This window comes from Cataglyphis hispanica, chromosome 4, assembly GCF_021464435.1.
Source record: "Cataglyphis hispanica isolate Lineage 1 chromosome 4, ULB_Chis1_1.0, whole genome shotgun sequence".
NCBI lineage: Eukaryota > Metazoa > Arthropoda > Insecta > Hymenoptera > Formicidae > Cataglyphis > Cataglyphis hispanica.
Window position 1 is genome coordinate 8,813,865 of NC_065957.1, and position 25,408 is coordinate 8,839,272.

General features: G+C 38.6%; 1 protein-coding gene and 1 long non-coding RNA gene across 4 annotated transcripts in view; one reads left to right on the top strand and one right to left on the bottom strand.

Annotated features, from left to right (window-relative positions):
- LOC126849001 (homeotic protein ultrabithorax-like) overlaps positions 1-25,408 on the top strand; it is a 112,243-nt gene that overhangs the window by 70,112 nt on the left and 16,723 nt on the right. For all 3 annotated transcript variants that reach the window (XM_050590453.1, XM_050590452.1, XM_050590451.1), the window contains one exon: positions 18,536-18,941. In XM_050590453.1, the coding sequence (XP_050446410.1) occupies positions 18,536-18,849 (314 nt within the window). In that variant the 3' untranslated portion in view covers positions 18,850-18,941. The remainder of the gene's footprint in view (positions 1-18,535; positions 18,942-25,408) is intronic.
- Positions 1-25,408, bottom strand: part of LOC126849026 (uncharacterized) — a 104,559-nt gene that overhangs the window by 52,588 nt on the left and 26,563 nt on the right. The window lies entirely within an intron of this gene.

A 25,408-nucleotide genomic window follows, 5' to 3' on the forward strand; every position in this document is an offset into this window, starting at 1 on the left:
ATTTCAATTGCTCTGAAATATAGCCAATCTCGAGAATGCTCATCCCTGACTTTAGACCCCTCTCCCCTTTTATTCACCCCTTCACCGCATTAGACGGAAACGCTGTTCTGTAAATGCCTCGCCGGATATGTAGATCAATCTCACAGTTTCCAATGATTTATCTATCGGGCGTAATTCGCTTAAGTGTATCTCGATTCCCTATTTTGATTGAATGATCGCGTTATTTTACAAAGCATTCTGGATACACCGTATTACTAATCCCTCCTCAGGCGCTTACGTAAGTTGTAGCGGACGGAAATTTTCTGTGCGACTTGGCCAATCTTATAATGTCTAATGATTAATTCTCCGGGTCCAATTTCTTTAAGTGTGCCATAAGTTGGTCGAGAATTAGACAGTTACTTTGATCACAAGAAGAGGCGCGCTTTGAAATTTATATGCTCGCGCGCGAGCGGGTGTGTTAGAGAGCGTGTTACTTCGAGTGTTTCCTAGACAGCTCCGGCGAAACACGTTTACTCATTCCACGAGTGCGCGAATTTAAATATAAGTAAAAGGCTTTACTGGCACACAATCCACAGGACTATCGTCTTTCTTTCTAGAAGTTGATTTGCCTTGCATGAAGCTTAGGAAGAGGGCTGCCTCTGCCGGGAATTCGTTGTACAGGTTGCTCTCTCGTCCCTTTCCCTCGCCAATACAGGCAATGAGAAAGAAGAGAGAGAGGCAGACTTCGATCTCGACTAGGCATCGCGACATCGAGGCACAGCTCCCCTTCTCCACGATGATTTTACACCGACTTTTCTCGCGTAGTATTTGCTTAAAAAAAAAAAAAGAGACTCGTTTTTTTTTTCTTTTATGCATCAAGTTACGTATCGCCAGCATCTTATTTGTTAGAAAGATTTGATTTGATCGTTTTGGGAATATTTAATATATTTATATGAATAGCAAAAATACGCGGCTGTTGTTAAAAAATTTTTCATAAAGTTCTCAATAGTTAAAGAAATTCTTTATTCATTCTTGTATTCTCAATGCGGTTTCGCAGATGCAGAGCGATATTTAGGTCAGAAACCTTCGAACGTTAACAAAGAGCGATAATTGAAAACCTTTAACGATGCCTCATGCAATTCGGCTGACCCCATTTGACCGTCATAATGGCATGCCATTCGCAAGTTTGACCTTTTGACTCTTGTAAAAGAAAAACTAATTTCACAATAAGTACGTAATATGTAACAGAAAAATATTCTTTAAAGAATTATCGAGATACTTTCTCAATATTATTTATGGAATGCATTCATTAAATTGATAAGATATGATGGAGAAAAATAAAATGACATAAATAATCTTAAAAAATACTTATTAAATTTCATTTTTTTCGAATTTCGACCGGTGACATTTTAGATTCGTAATCAAAAGGTATAACTTTCATAACTCTAAACACAGACATAAAATACGAAATCGACTTAGCATTAACATAATCCAATGACGGAATGACGCATAGAATATCTATCGGAATCCGAAATCCCGCAAATCCTTGCGGGTGAGGCAGTTATCCCGAGCGAGCGGTTTCTCCTGCGGATTTCTCTCATTTAATATCAGCAATTTAACTACTTCAACATCGCGCCGCAAAGGCCATAAATATCAGCCACCGTGGTCCGGAGAACGATCGTTGTCGCGATAGGGATGCGCTAGATCGTGGTTGCACGACTCAGCAACGGAAGCGCACTCTGTAAGGGAGGTAGTCTCCAAGTTGGAGTGAGACAAAGAGACGGAGGAAGAAGGAGAATCATATAGGGGAGACCAAGGGGCCGGGGGGAGGAGGGGGAGGGGAAAGGCATCGGAACGGGAAAGGGGGTGGCGAGGGGAGTTAGTAGAAGGGGTTGGCAACACGAGGGATGAGACGGGAGCGAAAGCGGTGGCAACGGGAGAGAAAAAGAAGCGCAATGAAACGCTAGGTGCCTGGCTACACAAGTACACTCGGCGCTGGCACGCCAGAGGCTATACTTATACCCTATAGGCAGTGGTGCATGGTATGCCATGATGGCAGTAACTCCAGAATCCCGGGGCTTAAACTCGCCTAGCACCGAGGATCAGTGGGGAAACTTCCTGCACCGCGGCTTAAAGGCTTCGTGGTTGCTGCTCCCTTGCTTTTCCAGGTGGAGGGAGCAACTTTTCGCCATGTTAATGGGCGCAATATGATCATACGTGGCGCATCCGCGTATTTATGTATACGCTGTATTCTTGTACTGCACTGCTTTTTTTTTCACAACAATGAAAACACAATTTAAACGTAATTCATTTCATAGGAAAACGAGAAACAAAAATAAAACCGGATAGAAGAATGACAAAATGGAAGAATCTGTATTGAATATTAATTACACTGTAATAATTTTAATTTGCACACACAAAATAATAACAAGGGGGGGATGAAAACTTTTATATTAAAATAGCAGTGATATGACTTGTGCCGTAAACGACATGCATTACAGGATTATTTAATTAAGCGATCCTATCAGAAAACGCAGAACGCATTTTTACGCGATACTCGATTATTTCTTTAGATAACGTTATCTAGTATTATCGGATATGCATTATGTATAATAATATCATCTATTTTGCATTTAGTCCTTGTATTTCGTCGCGATTAGCAATGCGGGGTCGAGAGAAAAAGAGAAGTAGATCCCGTCGTTAATAAAGACATTAATATTGACTGGCAAATGTATCTAGATATGCCGCGAGGGTAGAGGCAATCCAAGTCCGGAATAGCGCTTGGGAATAGAATGCTCGGTCACGACAGGAATAACGTTTAAGAATAAAAGATGAGAACGAAAAAGGAAAGTACTTATTGCTTATTTATAAGAAGCCAGAAGAAAATGTTGTTTATATGACAGCTATGCGTGTCGAAATATGCAAAAAAATCTATATAATAAATAATCTCACTTGCGTAACATTTTAAAATTAACACACAATTGTTGAAGATACATTCTAGTTTTGTAGCTTACATCATCATTATATGTGTTTATATGGGATTTTTTATTAGCTTCTATTATGAATTTTCTCTTCATTTTTAACAAACAATTAAATTATTATTTAATAAATCATTAATAAAAAAAATTGTGTCTTTTACAAAATTTGTGGACTAGCGGCCATAATTTCCTTGCCTTCGGAGTTTCGATCTTTTTCCGATCAGACCGCCCCTTTGAGAGGGTACCGCAAGATTTATTCGCCGTCTGGTCACCATAGCGGACGAATTTCATCAAAATGGGCAGCATATGGCGTACGCGCTGACGCCATTCTGCCGGAACATCCGTAGGGATTTTCGAATTTTGTTCATAGTGATTGCACTCATGGAATCCATATTTCAGTTGCGAGAAGAAACGGGCCTAATCAAACGTCACAGATGCGATATATCGAATTACAGAAGAAGCTTAAAAAAACCTCTTTTCGCACGAACTTTTTAGAAGGAGATATTAATAAAGAGATATTAATAAATATAAATCAAAAGAGATATTAAAATGAGAAACTTGGACTGCTGAAAGTCTTTTAAATGTGAATAATGCGATTTTGTATGAAGAAAAGATGACTACCATCGTACTTGTTTCTTTTGAGCTGTTCGGTATACGTGGCAGATGTAGACACCGACATTCCGAAAACGTAGCCTATAGGGAGTTGTGCGATGGTCGCATCCTTAGTGACGCACGTGGTGCAGCGTATCATATTACGTCAGTTCCACGTGCCAATAGCGACCGTCCGTATCCGCAATTTCCTCGATCAGTTTTTCATCAGGTTACAATTACCAATTTACTGGTAAAGCATTAAACGTGAGATATGTACATCTGCATTGTATATAGATGTATATCATCGCGCATAGTATTTTTCCTATACTTTTATATTTTTTGATTGATTTATACTACCTAACAATACGAATTTAATTCTTTTGTATTATGCCATATTGATATCGTCGATTTTGTTAATAATGTTAATAATTTTATATCGATGACTTTGTGTTAAAAAATATCACGAAAAAATTACATTTTTAGCACATATACATAAAATTGCTTCTCGTATAAAAAAAAAAGAGAAAGATGACAAATACCATTATTTATTCAAGTTTTAAATAAAGGGTCACACGTTTCTTAGACGCTGCTATTTTCATCAGTATTATAATGGTACATATCGATAGTCTACGAGCGGTGCAAGTAAGGGTGCTTGATTGTATGAGAAACATTACGCAGACGCGAGTTCCGGAAAGCTTACTTGTCATCTTGTGTTATAACTTTGCTCGGCAGCCATTGATTACGGCACACCGCGCCTTATCTTCCCCTTACACGCCTAGGGATCAGAATCCCCCGGTCTGGAAATATTTCGTACATCCCCGAAATTAATATCTGTTGGTTCAATATCATTCGTCCACCGCTTGTAGCCATGGTGGCATTAGTCGTCTGTGACTTAATAACGATGAAATGTAAGAAATGACCTGTATTACTAACGACTTCATTAAGAGACACATTCGGAATACATACCAAAGATCGTCAATGAAAGTTCTAGATTTTTACCGAAGAAAATAAATCTTCTTTGAACAAATTATAATTATGTGAGTTTTATAATAAATATGTGTGAAAACAAGTTGTTTTTCTTGTACAAGTCATTCTTGGACAATTAAAATTCGAACATAGCGTTCTTTAATAATTCTTTTAATTTTGTTATCTATTTCTTAATAATTTTAATTTTTTTTTTTAAATTATTCATTATTTTTTCTTAAGATAATATAATATTCAAAATTTAATTCTTTATAAAGTTTTACGGAAGTTTGTGCCCTCGGCCATCAAAAAGAATGCACAGCGGCGTAAAACCAGTTCGTGCCATAAGTGGGAATTTCAGGTACTTGGCTCAGTAATTTTTTAACACGGCGACGAGTGGAATACCCAATGTATCGGGCAGTTTAATAACCGAGGTAACCGAGAGTATTCGGCTCACGGATGACGCGACGATGATGATCCGCCATTTCACCGCAACTTGGGAGGTCCGCTCTTGATATCCCTCTTCCCCCCCCTTTCCCTCTTTCCTCCCCTTTCTCTTCTCCCTCCTCACCTGTCCTCTCATTTCTTCTTCGTACATGCGCTTCACCTTTTCGCTCTGCGCGATGCCTCTCTTACCTTCTCCCTCCATCATCTCTATGGCTACCTTCCTCATCTACCTTCATCCCTCTTTCTCACTCCTCGTTTAGATATCCTTTTCTCTGTGTGTGTTGTATTTGGTCCTCTATCTCTTTTTTTTCTCCTCTATGTGCTCTACCTTTCTCGCCGTCCTCTATGTCAGGTAGACTCCTCGTCTCTCGTTTCAATTGGAACATGTCCGTGGGAGTATCAACTGGCAACACGAACGTATTTTTTTGCAATGGGGAGTTGAAAGAGAATAAGACAATAATATACGGAAAATGCGATCAGAGCTTTCATTTCCTCGCAACGTTATATATAACAGCACCGCAATAAAATATAATTTTTTCCATTAATTTATCAGAAGGAATTGAATGATAAATTAATCGCTTTCTTCTTATGCATCTTTCTTTATATCTTTTAATGAATTTAATTCATATGAACAATTCTTAGTTCAACTTATTGTTACAATTACTAATTTAACTTTTATTGTTACGATTTATCCAATTACTAGCGATAAATTTTTCCATTAAACGAAAACGAGTTAATGCTACGAAAGAGATAAGAATCTCAACGAGAGAGAATTGTAAAAGATGAGGTGGCACAAAGACAATCGCGTCGATAAACGTAACAGCTACATCGATGTAACGTCCGATGTAATAACCGGCAATTTGCGAGAAGTACTTTTAGTTAGGCAACTCGCGTAGCCATGTCTTCATGAAACCAGGAGAATGAAATTGCGGAAAGAGACGACGACGAAGGTGAGGAGCGAAAGAGGTGAGGGGAGGGACGGGGGGGGAGGGGGGAGGATACAAAGGAATGGTGTGCCAGTCGCGCTCGACCGGTCGGAACGGGAATAATTATCGCGGGAGGGAGCTGTTTGCTCGCGTCTTCACGGAGATTTTGACGATAGCGCTTACGTAAAACTGGGTGCTGGTAACGAGAAAGAGAGAGAGAGAGAGAGAGAGAGAGAGAGAAAGAGAGCAGATTGCTTTTAAAACAATAAAAGCAAGTAATATATACTTGCGTTTTATTTGGACGTTATTTATTTTCTTCTCTTTCTTTCGCGTCGAAAATGAAGATGTAATTACCGTTTTCCGCAAATTAGCGAGTAGCGATGATAGCCGCAAAGATAAAGATAGCTGCAAGATGAAATAATAGGGCGAAGTATCATATTGCTTTGGGTGAAAAACGAGTAAAAGGGGAATAAACGGTCTTGTTCTGCAAACGCATATATATATAGAAGATGAGTGCGTGATAATAATGATAGTACCGAATGCGTTAGAAAATGCGGGTATCGATGAGAAAAGGCCAAAGAGGCCTTGTTCTTAAAACGACTCAATATACTGGGCGTGGATCGACCTAATGATCACCTATACGGTTGATCTCTATACGTTGGTAACTCATTCCTTGAACAAGATAAATATATATATATATATATATATATATATATATATATTTTCTTTCTTTTTGAAGTTCTTTTAAACTTCTACATGAACTGCTCCTTGGATATATAAAAGCGATTGCATCTTAAAAATAAGAGAATCTTAATCTCTCAATTTCTTATTTTGATTATTATTTTTTATTATCCTTAATTCCATTTTGGATTCAAACTGCGGAATTTCGTACACATTATGATATTAACGTAACTGCCGATGCTCACAGCAAATAACGTGATACAAGCGGCTTATCGTAGGGCTCATGATTACAGCAGCTTGCTGTAGTAATTTTATTAACGCTTGATTATATATCGATTGAATCACACACGAGCTACCTCTAACATTAATAAAACTGACTGTCGACGATTTTCATGTCTTGAGGGCATTCTGTGTACTACCTGGTGATTTGCATTTTTTACGTTTAACAATGACGCACGCTTTACAACAGCGTAAAAATATTGTCAAAATTTGCACACACATATTTTTTGTATTAATCATCTTCTTCATATTACCAAGTCTTTTAAAAAATAAAAGAAAAGAGAATTATATACAGGATGCACTCAAACATTCTGGCCACACTTTGAGATTTTATAGGAAATTTAATTCTAAACAAAATGTTTCTTCTAAACATGGTTCGAAAAATGCTTCTTTAAAAAGTCAGCGCCCAAAAATCTTTGAAATCACGATTATTTTATACATTTTTATAAATATCAGAGAAACTATGGATTTACAATTTAATTTTAACAAAAGTACCGAAACAAAAGTTGAAGAGAATAAAATATAAAATCTTAAATTCCGGCCGGAACGTTTAGGTCCATTCTGTATTTTCGAAATTTGCAAAAAATCTATAATTCTGAAAATGCGTTACTTTTAATATATGCTAATTCAAATAATAATATCATATATTCTACTCTCGAATATTTAATATATGGTTTTCAAAGTTGAGAAATTACACGATGCCAATTTAAACATCGTTTTAACACGTTCTAGTGCTTGTCGTCAATCAATCGGTTGTATGGACAGGGATAATATTCTGGTGTAATTTGCGTGTAATCTCTCGCGAGAATAAATCCAGTCTGCACGAGCGCGAGTAACAACGATAAAGTGGATGGCTGCGATGTCGGTGATTGGTCGATTTTCGATGGGACGGCTTGAATTTTTTGCCACAATAAAACGTATATACGTAATCAAAACTGAAACGAGTATGATGGGTGCGCTATTATCGTAGTTGTGCCCGTTTATCATTTAATCAAAGATGTGATGCCGATGACAAGAATTATCCTATTGTATAATTGCACTTTCAAAAACTTTATAGATATTCCCATTTTTTTTTTGCGCCTTCAATAGATTACATAATACATCTTTAAAATATATTATACGCAATCAAGTGTGATTATAAGATGCATTTATGACATTCGTAATCTAAAGTGGCGATTTTTTTAATCTTTTTCACAGAGAAAGGTATACGGTTGCGTTTATAAAAAAATATTATGAGCAGCATATTTCCCTCTCACTGGGCATTCAAGAAGAAATTGTACAGTCTCCAACATAATTAAGCAATCCCTAATTAATCGCGCTTATCGCGGAACATGTATTAGTTTTTGACTCCAATTAACCCAAGCGGCCGGGGTGAAAGAAGTTTTGCGTTTGTTAATTACCGACGCGGCCGATCAATGTGTTAAAATTCGACGTTTATCGGACGAAAACCGGAGACGAAATTTATCGGCGACGCTCGCACCGCGGGCCAATCTGGTTGGCAACATGGCGTGTTGGCAAAACAGAGGGACGCGGCGGAGGGAAGGCGTGTGGGGAAGGGGAGGGGGGAGGAGGGAAAGGGGGGAAAGGGGGTAGGACGAAAAAAGAGTCTCATCCAGCAAGGGCTGGCCCCGCGGGGACTAATTTTTATTTTCCCTCTTTTCCAGTAAGTGCTCCGCGTCCACCTATTTCTCATAAATTTGAATTAATTTACATGCATTTGAATTTAATGCACCGCCATGCTTTATCAAAGCAATTAAGCTTTTAAGCGCGCATTTGCATTAATCCAATGTTTACAATTACGGCACGAACTCTCTCTTTTTCGAGCACGGTCCGGGTTATTCCCCCTCCCCTCCCCCCCAGACCACTGGCTACAGTCGAGAGAGACACTCTAAGATATATAGATTGCTTCGATATCTTACGTGTTATATTTTATAGAGATAATGAATTTATCAATAAATTAACCATCTTAGGAATAATGCACCGCGTTAAGTCATTGAACGTAACTAAACGGCTCGTGTATGCGCATGACGCGATAAAAGCTACATAATTAATATTATGCATTCTTTGCACGGACTGCTTATCATGTATATATCTTTATTGTTGTACAATATAATAAATATGTCTAATTTATTACGCGTAGCGACGCTATATACATATACATATATCTCGAATCAAAATTGCGAAAAGGTTATTGGCTAATGCATCATTATAATGAATTAAAGATATTCTTCGTCATATAATGCAATATCATTTCTCATGTTACATACTTTATCTTTTTCATAATTTGTATTCACGTTAAATTCTTTGCGCAGCCAATTTCATCGCGCAATCGCTTTTCAAGAGCCGCGAGAGCTCGCCAAGGATTCAAAGGCCGCCAGTGCAATATAGTCGGTATGATTTACGCTAATTAAGATTCTAGTAACGTTATTGCCTATTTATAAGTTATAGGACTATGCGGAAAAGATTTTTCGCCAAATTCAAGATAGTGGAATGTGGTAACACATTGCAGCAGCGCTGCACAAGAATTTACTATTATTTATGTGCATATATATATATATATATATATATATATATATATATATATATATGCGCAATTTATTTTCTTTTTAAATCCCCAATTTTATGACGCATTAATCTCGATACAATTTTTATTCTATAAAAAATTTTACAGGAATTTTAAAAAGAATTATTCAAATTTATTTCTCGATTTAATTTATGTCTTTATGTCTGTTTGATTGATCTATTCTCTCCTCTCTATTTCTCTCTCTTTCTCTCTTGCTTCTTCCCTTCTTCTCTCCCTGCAAACCCCCCTATCTCCCAAAAAGAGGGTATATTGTCTCGCGGACACGGACGTAGGTGAGTTTAGTATCTATAGATATAATATAGGGAGTGAAGCGAGATCCTATTCAAAGCGGATGATTCAGTGGCCGCTGGTGCGCTGCTGGATAAGATCTCGTAGTATGCCGCCTCGTTCATCTTAACCGCAAGAGACCGGCCAACCTGCAACAGCTAACCATTCGCCAACCCTTTCCGTTTTTTCGCCCTTTTGCGCAGAATCGCGGAATCGCGGAAATCTAGATAAGTAAGAGCGTCCGGATCAGCGGATTCGGTCGGAATTCTAAATATTTCGACGGAACCACGAAGCGCGCTCATTATAATATCGTGTTCAATAATCAAGTCCGTGCTCGATATTTTTTTTTCACGCCACATCATCCGGAAAAGTCGGCGGAGTCGGAACATGTCGAACTTTTTAATATGCCAAAAAGCTTGCCGTGTCGCGGGAACATTTTTGGCAGCACGCTCAAGCGTATCGCGGATATGGAGTATTCCGCGAACTAGTTCGGCCCAACTTTCTTGATTTACGCGAGTTCATTATTATTTTCGCGCTACGGAACAATCGCGCCTCTTCCGCACTTCCCTCTGGTAACCTCCTCTCCTCCCTACCGCCGTCCACGCGCACTCACAGATGAAAAGTCACGACTGGAATACGTTGAATAATGGAGCAATTTTTTTTTCTCCGCCATGACTCTCTACATTTTATACTGAATATTTCAAGACTTAAGTATGTACAGTCGTGATAGAAGAAACAAGTATCGCGTACGATAACATTTTCTTTCTCTCTCTCTCTCTCTCTCTCTCTCTCTCTCTCTTTCTGTTAAAAAATTCGAATTATCGTGTAATCGTATCGTGTCTCGCATATTCCCGAAGTCGTCCTGAATTCGCGCAAGAAAATATGCGACGGCAAAAAGTTACTTGTTTTTCCACCGTCCTTTAAACGGGAGCAACATCTTGGCTCCGTCATTATCGCGCGCGCCGCGTTTTAAATTTTTTCGATCGCGCCAAGTATAATTTACTCGCAACGAAATTTCAAACTCCGCCCGTAGCAATTATTAGTAATTGCGCATTGCGATGCTATCTAACGTATCGTTTCCGAAAATCCAAATTCAAAGTGCAGTTCAACCAGGTCCGTAATCATAGTTTCTTGCCCGGTTTTATACGCGCGATGGCGTCTTATTCGTCTCGAAACCGGCTCTCCCCACCCCCTTTCCCCCCCCTTCCCCCTCAGACCGCTCTTGTATGTACTGGACGAGGACCCCCCCCGGGGCTTCGTCGAATCACAAGTACCAAAGACCTGCCTTCCTATGTCTTGCTCCGTTCTAAGATGAGCCACCGCGTGCCGCAAAAGAACGTAAAAGATGCTGGCAAGTCCGTAGCCCTGCAAATTATCAAATCATCTCTAGTCCGATTAATGCCGTATATAAGTTAAGTCATTACTTTGTGGGACACGTAGCCATACGAGGGTAGCCATACGCGTGTGGGAGATTTATACATCGTTCCCTGCCGTTCTCTTCCGAGGATCTATAATTAGAACATCGAGAGAATATCTCGAGCCTTCCCCCAGTAAAGCTACATTTCTAAAGTTCGAGACGCATTCTTCGCAATAGATATTTCTCGAGCAAAATATCTCCACAAGCGAATTGTGTGTCGCTATTTCACGTTTACGAATTATTAATTATTATTATATTAATTATCTTAATTATAATTTAATTCGAATGTAGAGATATGTATGCAATAAAATTGCGTGGCAGAATTCGCGAAGTTTTGCGCTTCGATTCGCGCTTCTCTCTTTGTGGAGAGAACGCATCCTCACGCACCCTCACGCACTCTGATCTCTCCGTGCCCGTAGAGTTGGAAATAAGGCGGCAATAAAGCATATGTAAAATATATTCTTGAATTCCTTTTAGGACGCAGATATATGGATGGTTCGGTGGGTCGGTTGCCCGCTGGTAACCATGTTCCCTCCCTTCCCACCCCTTTCCTCTCCCTCCCTCCCTCCCGTGTTCTTCTTACAACGGCAAGATACGCACACGTGTTGGCTTCGTGTGCGTGTACCGGGCGTGTGAGTTTATAGATGCATGGCGATGTAAGTAAGACAGACGATCCGTTTCATTAGAGAGTGTCGCAACGCTACTCACCTGTATCGGACCCTCTACCATCCGCTCTTCGAGATATCTTTTTTTTAGAGATTCTCGCTTCCTTCCACGATTCTTTTTGCTTAGAAGAAGGACTTTGCGTCAAATATTTATCTTAATGTAGGAAGAATATTATATATATAAAACAGAAAAAAGTGTAAATTTCTAGTTTCTAAAGTAACTCCATTTTGTTATAGATGGATGGATTGATTCATTCCAAAACAAAGATAAAATAATGGAGAAGAAATATCAGAGTTATATTATTTTATTTCCTTCGCACGAGGAGACAACAATGACGATTCAGGAAGAATGTGAAAATTCTCTCGATAACGAAGAGCACAGCGAGAAAGGGAAAGTTCGCCGTTTCTACTCGGTTGGAGAGAAAACGAGAGGGAGGAGGAGGAGGAGGAGGACAGAAAAAGATGTACGGAGCCATGAGGTGTCGCCTTACAACCGGCTCTCTCGGTTCGCTTACCTATGCCGAGCCTCCTTTGCATGCCATCTCCACCACCATCTTACGTCGGCCTGCTCCTTTTGTGCTCCGTCCCATGGAACGTCCTCCTTCTTCCCTTTCGCTCGAGATGCACCGTTGCGTTCGGTCTTTGCATAATTATTACGATTACCGCGAGTAGCAGCTGGCTCGTTGTGAAGAAGCCACCTCTCTCCAATATCTTCCCTCCCTCTCTCTCTCTCTCTCTCTCTCTCTCGCCCTTTCTCTCTCGTTTTCGATTCGCCTCCATTCTTCGTCTCGTTTTCGTCAGGAAGCAAGAGATGAAAAAGAGAAAGAAAAGCGCGGCGTTTATGGGCTCGCGTGTGTGCGTTAATTAAATTTCTTACGTGATAGTATCCGCGAAATTATCTTCGGCATCTCTGCCGGTTCTCTACTTTTTTGCTCTCGATTAATTGCATACTTCGACGGATTGTCAGCCAATCGGCGTCTCTACCTCCATGTCATCAGATGCGGCGATGGATGAATTATAACGAATCACATAACTCTGTGTTGATGATACTCCGTCTATCGAGTCACGTTCTTCATTAAAACGCACAGGACGACAGTTTCATCTTGATCGATGAGTATACGAATGACAAGTATATTATCGCACTTTTGATCGACCTTCTTCCATTTCAACAGAGATGAATCGCGCAATTGTCCAGCGTACCGATTATGATCGGCAAATACTATCGAACAATTTAAAAATACGGCCACGATTTTCAAGGATACGTTCATAGATTGCAAACGCACAATTTGATCGTCATTACATACGCGCTATGAATGACTGATTCGAATGTTTTTGATTTCATAGAGGTCGGAACGTACCAAGTATAAATTTCACATCTCCTGCGTATTTTTTATCGGCGAAAACACGCATGATATAGATGAGTTTTGGACGGATTTCGTACGTTAAGGAATTTAGAAAATCTCGATCATCTCTTTTGTTATTCTCGCTCAGCGGGATGCTTCACCCGCGTGGGAGCAAAGTCGGCACCTTGCTCGCGGCGTGGCTTACGCTCTTATTCAAAAGTGCTTGCACGTAAAGCCGATATCTTATTCTCGAACAAACGAAAGCTTCATGAGGGTCTCCTTGTGGCATATCTCCGCTCGCTGGCGACATCCTCGTCCGCGTCGCGAAATTTCTCCTAACGTATTCTACCGCGCTTTACCGGATTTGCCATCACATATAAACGACGGGTTCACTAAATCGATCCTTGCATTCCGGAATCAAGCAGGAAAGGATTATTCCATTTCACGGAACGTGCGATTCGATTACTGGCAATAAATCTTCTCTCGATCTTAGAAATATTTTTTAAAGTAATAGCTTTTATATATATTCCTAAAATGAGTCTAATATGCTATTTTTTTTTTTTTTATCTAAATGAAATATATTTGATGATTTTTAAATCTCGCATAATCATTTTTTTCCATAGAAAAAATATTAATAAAAAAAATTCGATCTTTTTATATAAATCACATGTTTTATCTCTTAAACAAATTCAATTCAACTTGTCCGATCTTCGACATTCTAATTCGGACTGCTCTTGTTGTCTTATATATAGTCTTAGAAAACGTCAGATTTATTAGACGTATTTATGAGACGCGGCTAAATTCCATAAGCGTTCCGTCTGACTGCCAAGTCTCGCTAGTAACTGGTACAGAAGAGAAATACATCTTCGCTGCTCCTCATTTGCGTGCGTCAGCCCTTAGTTTATTTATGCCACGGCGGGTTTTTAGCATGTATTTATGATCGTTGAGGTTTCCGTCGTCACACCCCGAGAGGTCGCGTTGCCTCTCTCCCCTAAAAGAGAGACGACGCCGTCGGTGTAACGCGCCGCGCACTCTTCGTTAGTCTCCGTTGTATATAACTTATTAATTACGGTTGACTAATGCGCTCCAGCTGTGCCACGTAGCAACATCTTACCTTCTCCCTTCGTCCGCCAACCTTCTCCCTTCGTCTTCCAACTTTCTCCCGGTGCTTTCTCGGTAGCCCTTAGAAAGAGGAAAGAGAGTGAGAAGAAGAGAGAAAGAGCGAGGAAGGTAGGAGGAGACGACCCGGCAGAAAACGAGACGAAGATCCTGGTAGAGCGTGAAAGAGGAAGGGAAGAAGGGCGGGGGTGAGAGAGAGAGAGAGAGAGAGAGGGGGGGAGGGGGTCTAGATGGTATGGAAGAAGACGGGAGAGAGAAGAGAGTAGAGCGCGAGGGACGCTAGGCAGTAACTCACGCCCCCGAGAGGATTACCTACCTTGGCAAGGCTGGAGGAGGGTATATCCCACGTTGAGCTACGATCTTGCTGCGTAGCTACGCGTTCCTCATACCAAGTGTCCTCGGTACTCCTGTGCCGCGTGCAAACAGGGTTCTTCGAGAGCGTGAGCGCGTTCCGGATGGCACCGGAAGGCCGAAACTGGTGATACATGTACGGACTATAGCACTCTTCAAACGAGACGGAATATTGTTGCAGGATACGCGATTAAAAGGGGCACGAAATATTGTCAAATAATCATTTATTTGCTTAATTTTTGTTAATCATTATTTATGAAATCTTAATTTTCGCCATATTTATGAAATCATTTTTTCCATAGAAAAAATATTAATTAAAAAATTTGATCTTTTTATATAAAATTGTAAAAAAGAAATAAAACATATTATATATTATAACAGAGTAAGTGCGTAAAGAAAACTTTGCGTAAAAAATAAAAACGCATTAATTAATACAATTAAAATTTTTGAATTTTTGAATTTAAAAATGTAGTTGCGCGCACATAATAATACAAAAATATGGAATATATAATTATATTTAATTAATTAATATTATTTCATTTTGCTTTATTACATTTTTCTATTTCCGATTATTTTATTGATGTAATCCAGTTACACGTAATAAATTATACAACGTATAGGTCACAGCAATACTAAGCATTATTTAATTTAGAAGGAAGAAATTTACGAGGACCCGCTCTGGTTGACGTATCGCCAGTCTTACGTACAAAAAGTGTCCAACGTTGCGGAAACTCGAGGGGGCCTATAGGAAATATCTCAGGAGGAAGTCTGAGAAGTCCTTCATGAACCCAATTCACTTACTTTGATTTGATTGGCCCTCGCGTATGATTCGACTTCGTACATATACACGCACGTAGCAAAGGGAAACGAGAAAGGAGTGAGGGTTGCCGAAGCCAAGCTTTGGTTGGCATCGTGTTTTGCAAAGTTATACCGGCAAATCCCCAACAGCAATCAACGTATTGGCTGTTCTTGTTAGAGTTGGCAACCAGTTAAGTTGGGCTCCCTACCTCAGTTTATGGCCGAATACGTCGAATACGTCGAAACTCGGCAAATCTCTCTCAAGCGACGTTTTCCCCTTCGCATTTCAAGCTATTCTCAACGAGCCGAAAAAAAAGCATTTGATTGCTTCGTGAAATTTTCTTCTACTATGAGCTCCCGACTTTCCGATATATTGTTTTTCAGGATTGCTTTTCTTTTTCAATGTGCGTAATAACAGTACGTTAATTGGACAACAATTCACAATGTAATTTATAGACTGATAAATATTTACGAATTCAGCATCTTTTAATACAAAATTTACTTGAGCTTGTAAAATAAGATAAGTTTATCTTACATATTTTGTATTACACGTAATACTTTGGAACTTTATTTTTGTTATAACTCAGACTTTTGAAAGAACAATTCGTCGGACGAAGGTTTGGGCGGAGTTGAAATTTTCCAGGATATACGGGCAAACATTTTTCAAGAAAGGCGTGAATAACGACCGAAATATTTTTCGCTCTTCTAAACATGCTCTACGGTTTTCCCGCTTTGCTGTTCAGCCAACCAACTCCTCTTGGCATGCCTTACCGATCTTCTTCTTTGTTCCTCCAAATGAAAGCATTTTAAAGGGTCTTAGCATAAAATTTATCCACCCCTTCGGTTAAGCAACCATGCGCTCCTCTTTTTACTTTACGGGGAGCGCGGTAATCTTGATATTTCATCCCCTAATTTCGCCTGGTTCGCGATATCTCATGGATAAGACGTCATGCGGGGCGAGAGTAGTTCAGTAGTTCATGAATTTGAAACATGCACAAATCTGAGAGTGAGAATAATTAAGAAAGAAAGACGGAAAAAGAGATAATTTTCAAATTATTTTTATAAGAATATAGTTTCTAAATTATTTTATACATATTTTTGAAAAACTATTCAAAATATTAAAAATAATTCTTAAATTATTTCTAACTATTAAAAATATTCTTAAATAATGGTGATATATAAGAAATATCATAAAAATAAAACATTTTATCATTTATCATCAACAGTAAAAAATATCGAAATTAAAACATTTCAATACTTTATCTCTCTTTATATCTTTATATCTTTAATCATTTTATATCCATACTTTTAATCAAAATACTTTTCATCATAAATTCTATGAAATAAATTTCATGATTGTGAGAGACAAATATAATAGATCCGGCAAATAATAAAGCATGCCATATTTTCTACTTTTTGTACATGAACCCATCAGATCCTGCTTCTTAATAGTGAGAGAGAGAGAGAGAGACGAGATTCATTCGTTTGATGTGGAAAAAGTGCTGAACATGAACTGGCAGGATGATGGAGGAAGGATGTAGGAAGGGTGAGATGGCAGGGAACCAGACTCGACGCGCGCGATCCGTGTGACAAATAACCGTTAAAAATACGCCGCGTTGTAATTCCACGGCCCCTCCCCCTCTGTGCTCGGTGCGAGCCAGAGGGCGACATGACCACCCGGTATGAGGATCGCGGGGGTGTCACAGGGTGGCGAAGAAAGTGGGATGAGGCGCCCGGAGGGATAGCGGTTCGGACGGCAGGCCACTTGATTACGTCGCGATAATAAACATCACGCTCCGATATAAACCTTGTTTCGGTGTACCGGCATGATACGGATACAATGGTCGTCTGGAATTGCGGCAGCGTATGCGTGAATCACGCACCGTGTGATTTTTATGCACTTTGTTGATAACAGATCGGTACAGATGCGATTATAAATTTGAAGCGTTTATTGGATGACTAGATTCATATCGGGATGTTGAAACATATTACATTCTTGCGCATTGAACAATTATATTATACAAGAGATTCCTCTCTTTACTTATAAACTTTCAAGTTTTCGCCATATTAAATAGAGACATTGATTAATTTGTATACTCGAGCCTTTCGATAAACGCATTATTTTATCATTGACAGTTTGATAAAAAAAAAAAAAAAAAAATTATAAGAATCTGAAATAATATTTCCAATATTCTTGGTCATCGAGAAGATGGATTCTAGTCTCGAACACGGAAGGATAAGCCGATAGAGAGCGGAAATCGAAATATTATAGATATTTATGTACTCGGGCACGCACCGTATGCGAGCGAAAACAGAGTAAAAGGAGGACTCTGCTTACGGCCGAGGAGAGAGGTCGGTTTAGGTTGGTTGCCGGTGGCAGAGGTGAAACGGGAGGGTTTTTACGAAGCAGTAATGGCCGATAAGGTGAGCTTGCGCCCCCACTGTCGGGGCTTACTCCGCTACTGTACCCAAGTGACTGCTCAACAGTACCTATTCCCGCCATCGTATACTCTCTTACTTTCTCCCGTTTGTTCGGGAGAACGACTCATGCCGCGCTTTATTTTAAGCCGTTTACACATTTCCTTTATCGGCATGGGCCTCGTTTATATATCGCCGCGCCTGATACTCGCAGCGCCGCGGGATATCAGAAATTCATTAGAATACTCTTTTAATAAGTATCTTAAGCGACAGCTCATAAAGATAACAACTCCTTTTACAACAAGATAAGCAGCAGGGATGGAATGACGAGCCGACGAAATCTACATACTCAATAGTCATCGCACATAAAGTAATACTCGCCGATATACCTACTTATCCTCGACATTATTTGCAAACGAAAATTTATCGCCTTCATGAAATCAACTTTTTTCCAATTTTAACTTTCAACTTTACTGGCCTTATCTCGCGGAAATATAGTTCGCGCATTATCAGCGAAATTAAAATTTCTTTCAGCATTACATACTCTGTCAAGTATCGTGATTCGATACACATATCTGTATTGACAGAGTTCGATTGACATATTGTTGAAAGTTATTTTCGGCCGCTCTTTTTTTTAATATATTTTTAGGGATACTCGAATGATAGATATAATATTAGAGAAAAGAACAAAGAGAGCCCGCCACAACTTTTTCGTCTCGTTGTTTGCAGGGGCGAACGGAATGCGCAGGCGCGGCCGACAGACCTACACGCGCTACCAAACTCTGGAGCTCGAAAAGGAATTCCATACGAACCATTATCTGACCAGGCGGAGGCGGATCGAGATGGCACACGCGCTCTGCCTGACGGAACGGCAAATCAAGATCTGGTTTCAGAATCGGCGAATGAAGTTGAAGAAGGAGATTCAGGCGATCAAGGAGCTAAACGAACAGGAGAAGCAAGCGCAAGCGCAGAAGGCAGCGGCAGCGGCGGCGGCTGTGCATCAGCAGCAAGGGGCTGGCGGGGGTCCCGAGGGGGGCAACTAGGGGTACGCCCTGCATCGGAGCCCCCCTGACCACCCCACCGCCAATCCACACCACCCTCTACTAGCACCGCAATGTACACAGCTGTATTAAAGGTGAGTGACTTTTGTAATAATTTATTATCCCAACCCTTGATTGATTAATCAAGAATTATTCAAACACACCGCGATCCATTAAAATAATTTTCTTTTCGATCGTTTATAAAGAATTTTATGATGTTTCAACATTTCTACAAAGTAGATTTTAAATCGACTGAAGAGAAGACGTTATTTATATAAAGAAAGAGCTAGCATTTCGGTAAAAATCTAATATACTATGATACATATTTTTATTTACGTTATTCGCGGGCATTAATAAAACGGGCATATGTACGCTTGGTGCAACAGTTAGGATTATGTGCCATGCACTAAAAAAATGATACTCGTATAAACGTTGAAAGCGGCGTTAAAAATGAGATTCGAGCTTTTAGCAGCAGTGGCCTTAAAATTAAGTTTAGTCGGCGGGTTTAATGAGGATAAACCGCGTGCAAGCGTGCCTTCATAATTTTCTAAGTTATGCTATTCGCGTGTATTTAACTTGCGTTGAATGTACATCCCGAGGGAACGATAAACCATACTTGAAATATTGCATTTATATCGCGTTTATCCTATTGTTTTTAGTTTGCCAATAATAAATAAAAAAATTATTACTTTTCTCATGTTACGTCCATTGATTTATATATGAATGTAATTCTCGTATCAGACAAAAATTACGTTATTTCACGCCGCGTTATAACCGTAGAATAAAAAACTGTTACGTGCGATAAAATCGAAAAAAAAAAGAAAGTAACTTAAAAGTGATAAATTGCTTAAAATAGATAAATAACACAAAAAAAGAAAATAGAAAGTCCAGTCAGGCAATAAAAAGAACAAAACAATAGCCCTGTTGGCGTTATTTATCCCCAAAAAATCCGCAATATAATCTGTATTTTTAATCGGGTCAACCATCCATTCTCGGAAAAATAAATTGCCATTCGATTTGCTCGGTCGAGGCAAGATAGATTGTAAGAAAGGTTCCCGCCTTTTTCACACTCACTATCATCTAGGAATCTCTATCGTCTCTCGAGCATTTACGACTTTCTTATGTTTTAGTTAAAAGAAAAACAGATCTTAAAGCTGATTCCACTGATCCAAACTTATCTAAAAAATATGTTGTACGCAAGTCTAATAGTTATTTATCTGATTGTGTATGTTTGCTTTCCGATAGAAGAATATTTTTTATTAGTTTATAATTTTTTTATATCTTCTTTTCTTATTAAAAAATATTTATATAATAAAGTATCATTTTTATTAATCTTTTTAATATATAATATATAAAATATATAGATATAGAATATTAGATATATGTTCTTTCTTTATAAAACAAAAAAAGAGACAACGAAGCAAAATTGGCAGACTAGTTTATCATATACATTTCCAAAATATTTGAAACGTCTGCAGCAGAAAGGAAATACGCCAGCTAGAAAACTTTGATCGAAACTTCTTATTCCTCGAAACCTATTGGAGCGCTTAATATCCCTTTTTTGGTATCTTTGGACGACGAAGAAGTTGGAGCATAAATTTCGCCCCGACTGCGCGTAATATTACGGCACACAGCGAAGCGATTCCCCGATTAACTCCGAGTATTGCACTGTAATTGTACGCCACTTGAATCGCGATTAAATAACGCGCCCCACCATAGTGATGTTTATTTAATCACGCTTATTTAATCGCCCGTATCAGGAGATGATTGTATTCTTAAAATAGAGTCTTTATCGATTTCTCTGACAATTAGTAACGCGGTATAAGCGATTCGTGCGTCGAGAAACTAAAAGATGATCTCAATCGTAATCTATTTTTGCGACTTTGCGTTCTTATCGTGTCTTTTTTTTTTTTTATTTATTCCCCATTTTTATGTTCAATTTAATTTTAAGAAACATGAAGCAGATGTAAATATAGAGTACATTAATAAAATTTTATCACAAGAATCTGACAAAATTGAATCGTAGTTTGATGTGGCATTTGAAAAAGAGTAAAACGTGGATTTGCTTCCGTGAGCCGATACATGAGACATATGCGAAGATATTTTTTAACGGTGAACATGAGAAAGCAATTTAGAAAGACTTGAATGGGCGATGCAAAAAAAACGGTCGCGGAGACATCAGATGATTAATTCATATGCTCTCTCTCAAGTTAGAATCGTCTGTGCAAAGATTCTCACAATAAAAAAACTCACTTTAAGATTACTCCGCCGTCACTCGGGACTTCTTCTAGACTTCAAATTATTAAATCTTTTCTCAGATTCATTGCAATCGCATATTTGTTTACGTGAATATTTTCGCGCGCAATTGTTATTAACCATATTTTATATATAAAATATGATTAATGACAATTGCGCGCAAATCATCCGTGATTTATTGTTGAGCCTATTTTTTAGATTATCGGGGCTATTAAAATTGTTTGCTTTTTATACTCTGCATATAGACTGCATATAATATAGCATATACCAATATGATTGCACAGTAAACAATAGGGCAATGCCATCTATCGGTTTCAAATGTTTTGGGTTAGTTATGGCTGCTTCATCCCCCTGCTCGTGGGCGTGGCTGAAGCATGGACACATCTATTTTTTGACACTCGGTCATTTATTGTGGAAATTTATCATTATCTCGTGACACAAAAATTATCAAATTATATAATACACCGATTAGATTAATTGTCAGCGAATAATAATGTAACAAAGTACGCGAGAAATAATATTCGAAATTTGAATTGCTTCATATAATACTTTGCGCGCGTTTGTTTCTCTATCATTTAATCACTCTCACTGTAGGTGGCAGCACGAATCAGGGTTAGTCTGTCGGTAACGCGTTGTGTCTATCTTACCGACTTCTCCATCGGTACGTGTAACTCAATTTAGGGAAGTTGCCTCTACCCACGAAGCAGGATATATTGAACGGTAGTTCGATGATCGCCCGTAATGCGCTTTATGGTTTGTTTTTATCGACGTGGTTATATAGTAACTCACGACCTTCCTGTTTCCCTCTCGACGATGGTGAACCGAATCGTCGATGCGTCGCCGCCCGTGCATGTGCGCGCACACTGATACTGGTCGTATAAACTCGCGCCGCTGAGTCGGCAGAGCTATTCACATTTTCCCCGCGAATGCATTCCCCGGAGCTATCGGTCAATAATCCAATAAATCCCGCGCGACTCACAGCCCCATGAAGAGGAAATAAAGTACTGGCGGCGCGCTGCGTGATTTTATTGCGTAGTAAAGCGCGATTTCGACAGATCGATGCGCGATCACCATCGCTTCTCCCTCTCGCTCGCGCGCGCGCGTTCACTTAGCCGCTCGCCAAACTGGTAGGTCAGGGATCTTTATTGGCTGTAAAGGAAGACGTTTTACGATCCATAAAAGCGTTTATAGCGCCCAAGTAGTCTTACCTCGGTTCTTACATCCCGGTTATATCCATTACCCCTTCCGCGGCCTTTCCAAGGGCGGCCACTGGCACGCGTCCTCTTTCTCTCTCCCTCTCGCGACTCGCCTTTGAGATTTACAGGTTACGCTCCCGGTAACACCTCGTAAACTTGGCTTAACGACTTTAACCGGGCCTAACTGCTTCCTTCCTGCAATCAGACCCTGACCTACCTTACGTACACACGGCCGTCCTAGAAAAATTCCGAGATAATCGAACGCGAAATCGCATCGCTTTGCGAGTTTATCGATGAATTTTTCCATTCATCGAAGATGTGAGGATAAATTTTTTAATTCTACCAATTATTTTCATAACATAATACATCTCAGAATTTTTGCAAAATAATATATTTCTCATTTTTATATTACGCGCGATATAATTATTAAGATACACAATTATGTATTTAAATTTTTCTTTCACCAAATTATAGAATTTACAAGGAATATATATCAATTTGGATTGCATGTTTACGAATTTTATTTTTGAAATAATGTACATTAACGATTCCTTCGATATTACGCGTGTTTCGTAATTTTAAATTATTACTTTATTATACCGTTTCACGCCTCTCATCGAGCGTCAAGATAATAATTCTGCTTGCTGATTCTATCATGACATTTATAGCCATCATTATTAGCCGATATCGTTTCAATTCTCATAAAGTCTTCATTCAACCAGATTCATTTAAGACGCCCATGTAGATAGGCTAATGGAGGAAATGGAAGCATGAGTTGTTATAAGGTTGATTAAGGAGGGAAGATCTTACGACTTGGCTCGATGTTCCGCGCTACATTTTATATCGCTGTAGCATTTAGATTTTAATTATCATTATCATTTAATCTCTAGTTTAGAAATTATATACTTATCGAACTGGTATAATATAATATAGGAAAGTTTTTTTTTATTTTAATATTTTACACGAGATGCAATTTTAGACTGCAATGCAATTGCATGTAATTAAACAATATAAGCATTAGCTTTAATTACAGATGTTTTATTATCGTTAATAATTTTGATTTAATCAAGTTACAAGAAAAAAAAAAAACTATCTTTCCGCAATCGCTTAATAGCTACGTATATATTTTCGGTGCTCATCGTACGCGCAGTAAAGTATGAATTTTTTAAAATCTACTCTCACACTCGACGATATTAGCATTAAAAAGTGAGCAGTACTCCGGCTCTCGGCGCCATTGCACCGCATTTACACAACAATAAGGGACCGCGATATAAAAACTCCGAGAATCCCCAGGCTTCGAAGTCCAATGAGAGATAGAGAAGAACCATGCGAGGCGAAAGGGAAACAGAGGATTCGGTGTCGTTTCCTCTCTCTCTCTCTCTCTCTCTCTCTCTCTCTCTCTCTCTCTCTCTCTCTCTCTCTCTCTCTCTCTCTCCACTTGTCTCCTCTTCGTATTTTCCGTCTCTTATTCGACGGGGTATGAGACAAGACGGTTCGTGAAACAGGCTATGGGTAACGTTGCGCGCCGAAATTCTCAACACGAGACCTAAGGTCCGCATAATTTTTTTCTCTTTCCCTTCCGAGAGTCAACTAGCCTGTGCGCCGTGTAGCATATGTTCGCTCTGCCCGGTTAGTTATTTCTAACACACACAATTTAACTGTCACAGTTGCAATACGATTGTTAAATTATTTCTAATAATATTATAATCAAATATATCGTAAAAAATTAAAATACTTTAAAAGATGTAAATTGAGAAGAGTAAAAATTTAAATCAGATTGAATTTCGAGAAAGATGTTAATAATATAATATAAATTAAGAAGAATTGTTACTATTAAAGTTCATTCACGCGCGTTTATATGATATAAGGATATTTGTAAATCAAGCGAGGGGCTAAGTAGCTTTTAATTCAGACGATTACGATCGTTCGCGACGTATGTGCTATTACACGCTTCGTTTAATACAGGAGGAATGAGTAATCTATCCATACGTTTCATTCGAGAATGAAAGAACTCGTGTTTCATCTGGCAACAGGTACAATTATACGAGTGTGTCAGTGTACATTGCATCATGAGATATCTCTCTGTGCGATTAATTCCATCAATCTCTATTCACTTTCTGGTGTCTCGACAGCTCACTTATGTAGGCCGCGCACAAGATCAAATTAGAATAAAAGTGAGGAACGAGTTAAATACATTCTCGCGTATTTTTGTGATAAATATAGTCCGCTCAATTTATCGTCCTTCCGTTTACACGTTTTATGATTCTACGAGGGAAATAATTTTATATTTGCATTACAGGGGACGACTTTCTTGCATACATTTTCTTATAGTTATGTAAACGAGAATGTTACTATATACTATTGCGCTTCCAAAGGAACCAAAAATATTTTTAGAGGCGACGTAAGTTGTATGTATTAAACAGGAACGTGATGAACTAAAAGTTTTCTCTGAACGTGAATGAGGAAAGAGTAATAGAGAAATAATACAAAAAAAAAAAAGAGCGAAAAGCTTTGTGGCTACCTTCTTCGCATACTTCCGCTTCTTCCAAACTTTGTATAGTCGAACAACACTAGCCTCGCTCACCGGTGCAACCTCTCCGCAAAGTGTATCACAATTAACTGGCACCTCTCATCTCCTACCCTTTATCATCCTATACTTAACTTTTATAAAATCTTCCCCTTTCTTTAACTATAGATACGAGCAAATTCAGTGCACTTCTCCACAAACTTTTGAAAGTTTATTTCAATATTATGATGAGTAAGTACATAAGTCAGCGTTATTTGAATAATTCCAAAAATTCAGAAAAAAATATATTTAGTTATTTACAAAACATTTAATGCCTTAACTTGTAAAAGATAAAAAAGGAGCTTTTTCGTCGATTTTAATAGAAGATTGAATAAAAATAATATAAAATTAAATTAATTAAATTATATATAATATAATTATATATAATTATATATATTATATAATAATAATATAAATTTAATTAATATTAAATTAACAAGAACAATAAAAAGAGATTATTTATAGAAATATTATTTTACTAAAAAAATGTTTGTCATATAAATTAAAATTCCATAAATATTTAATAGTAATCATAAATATGAGC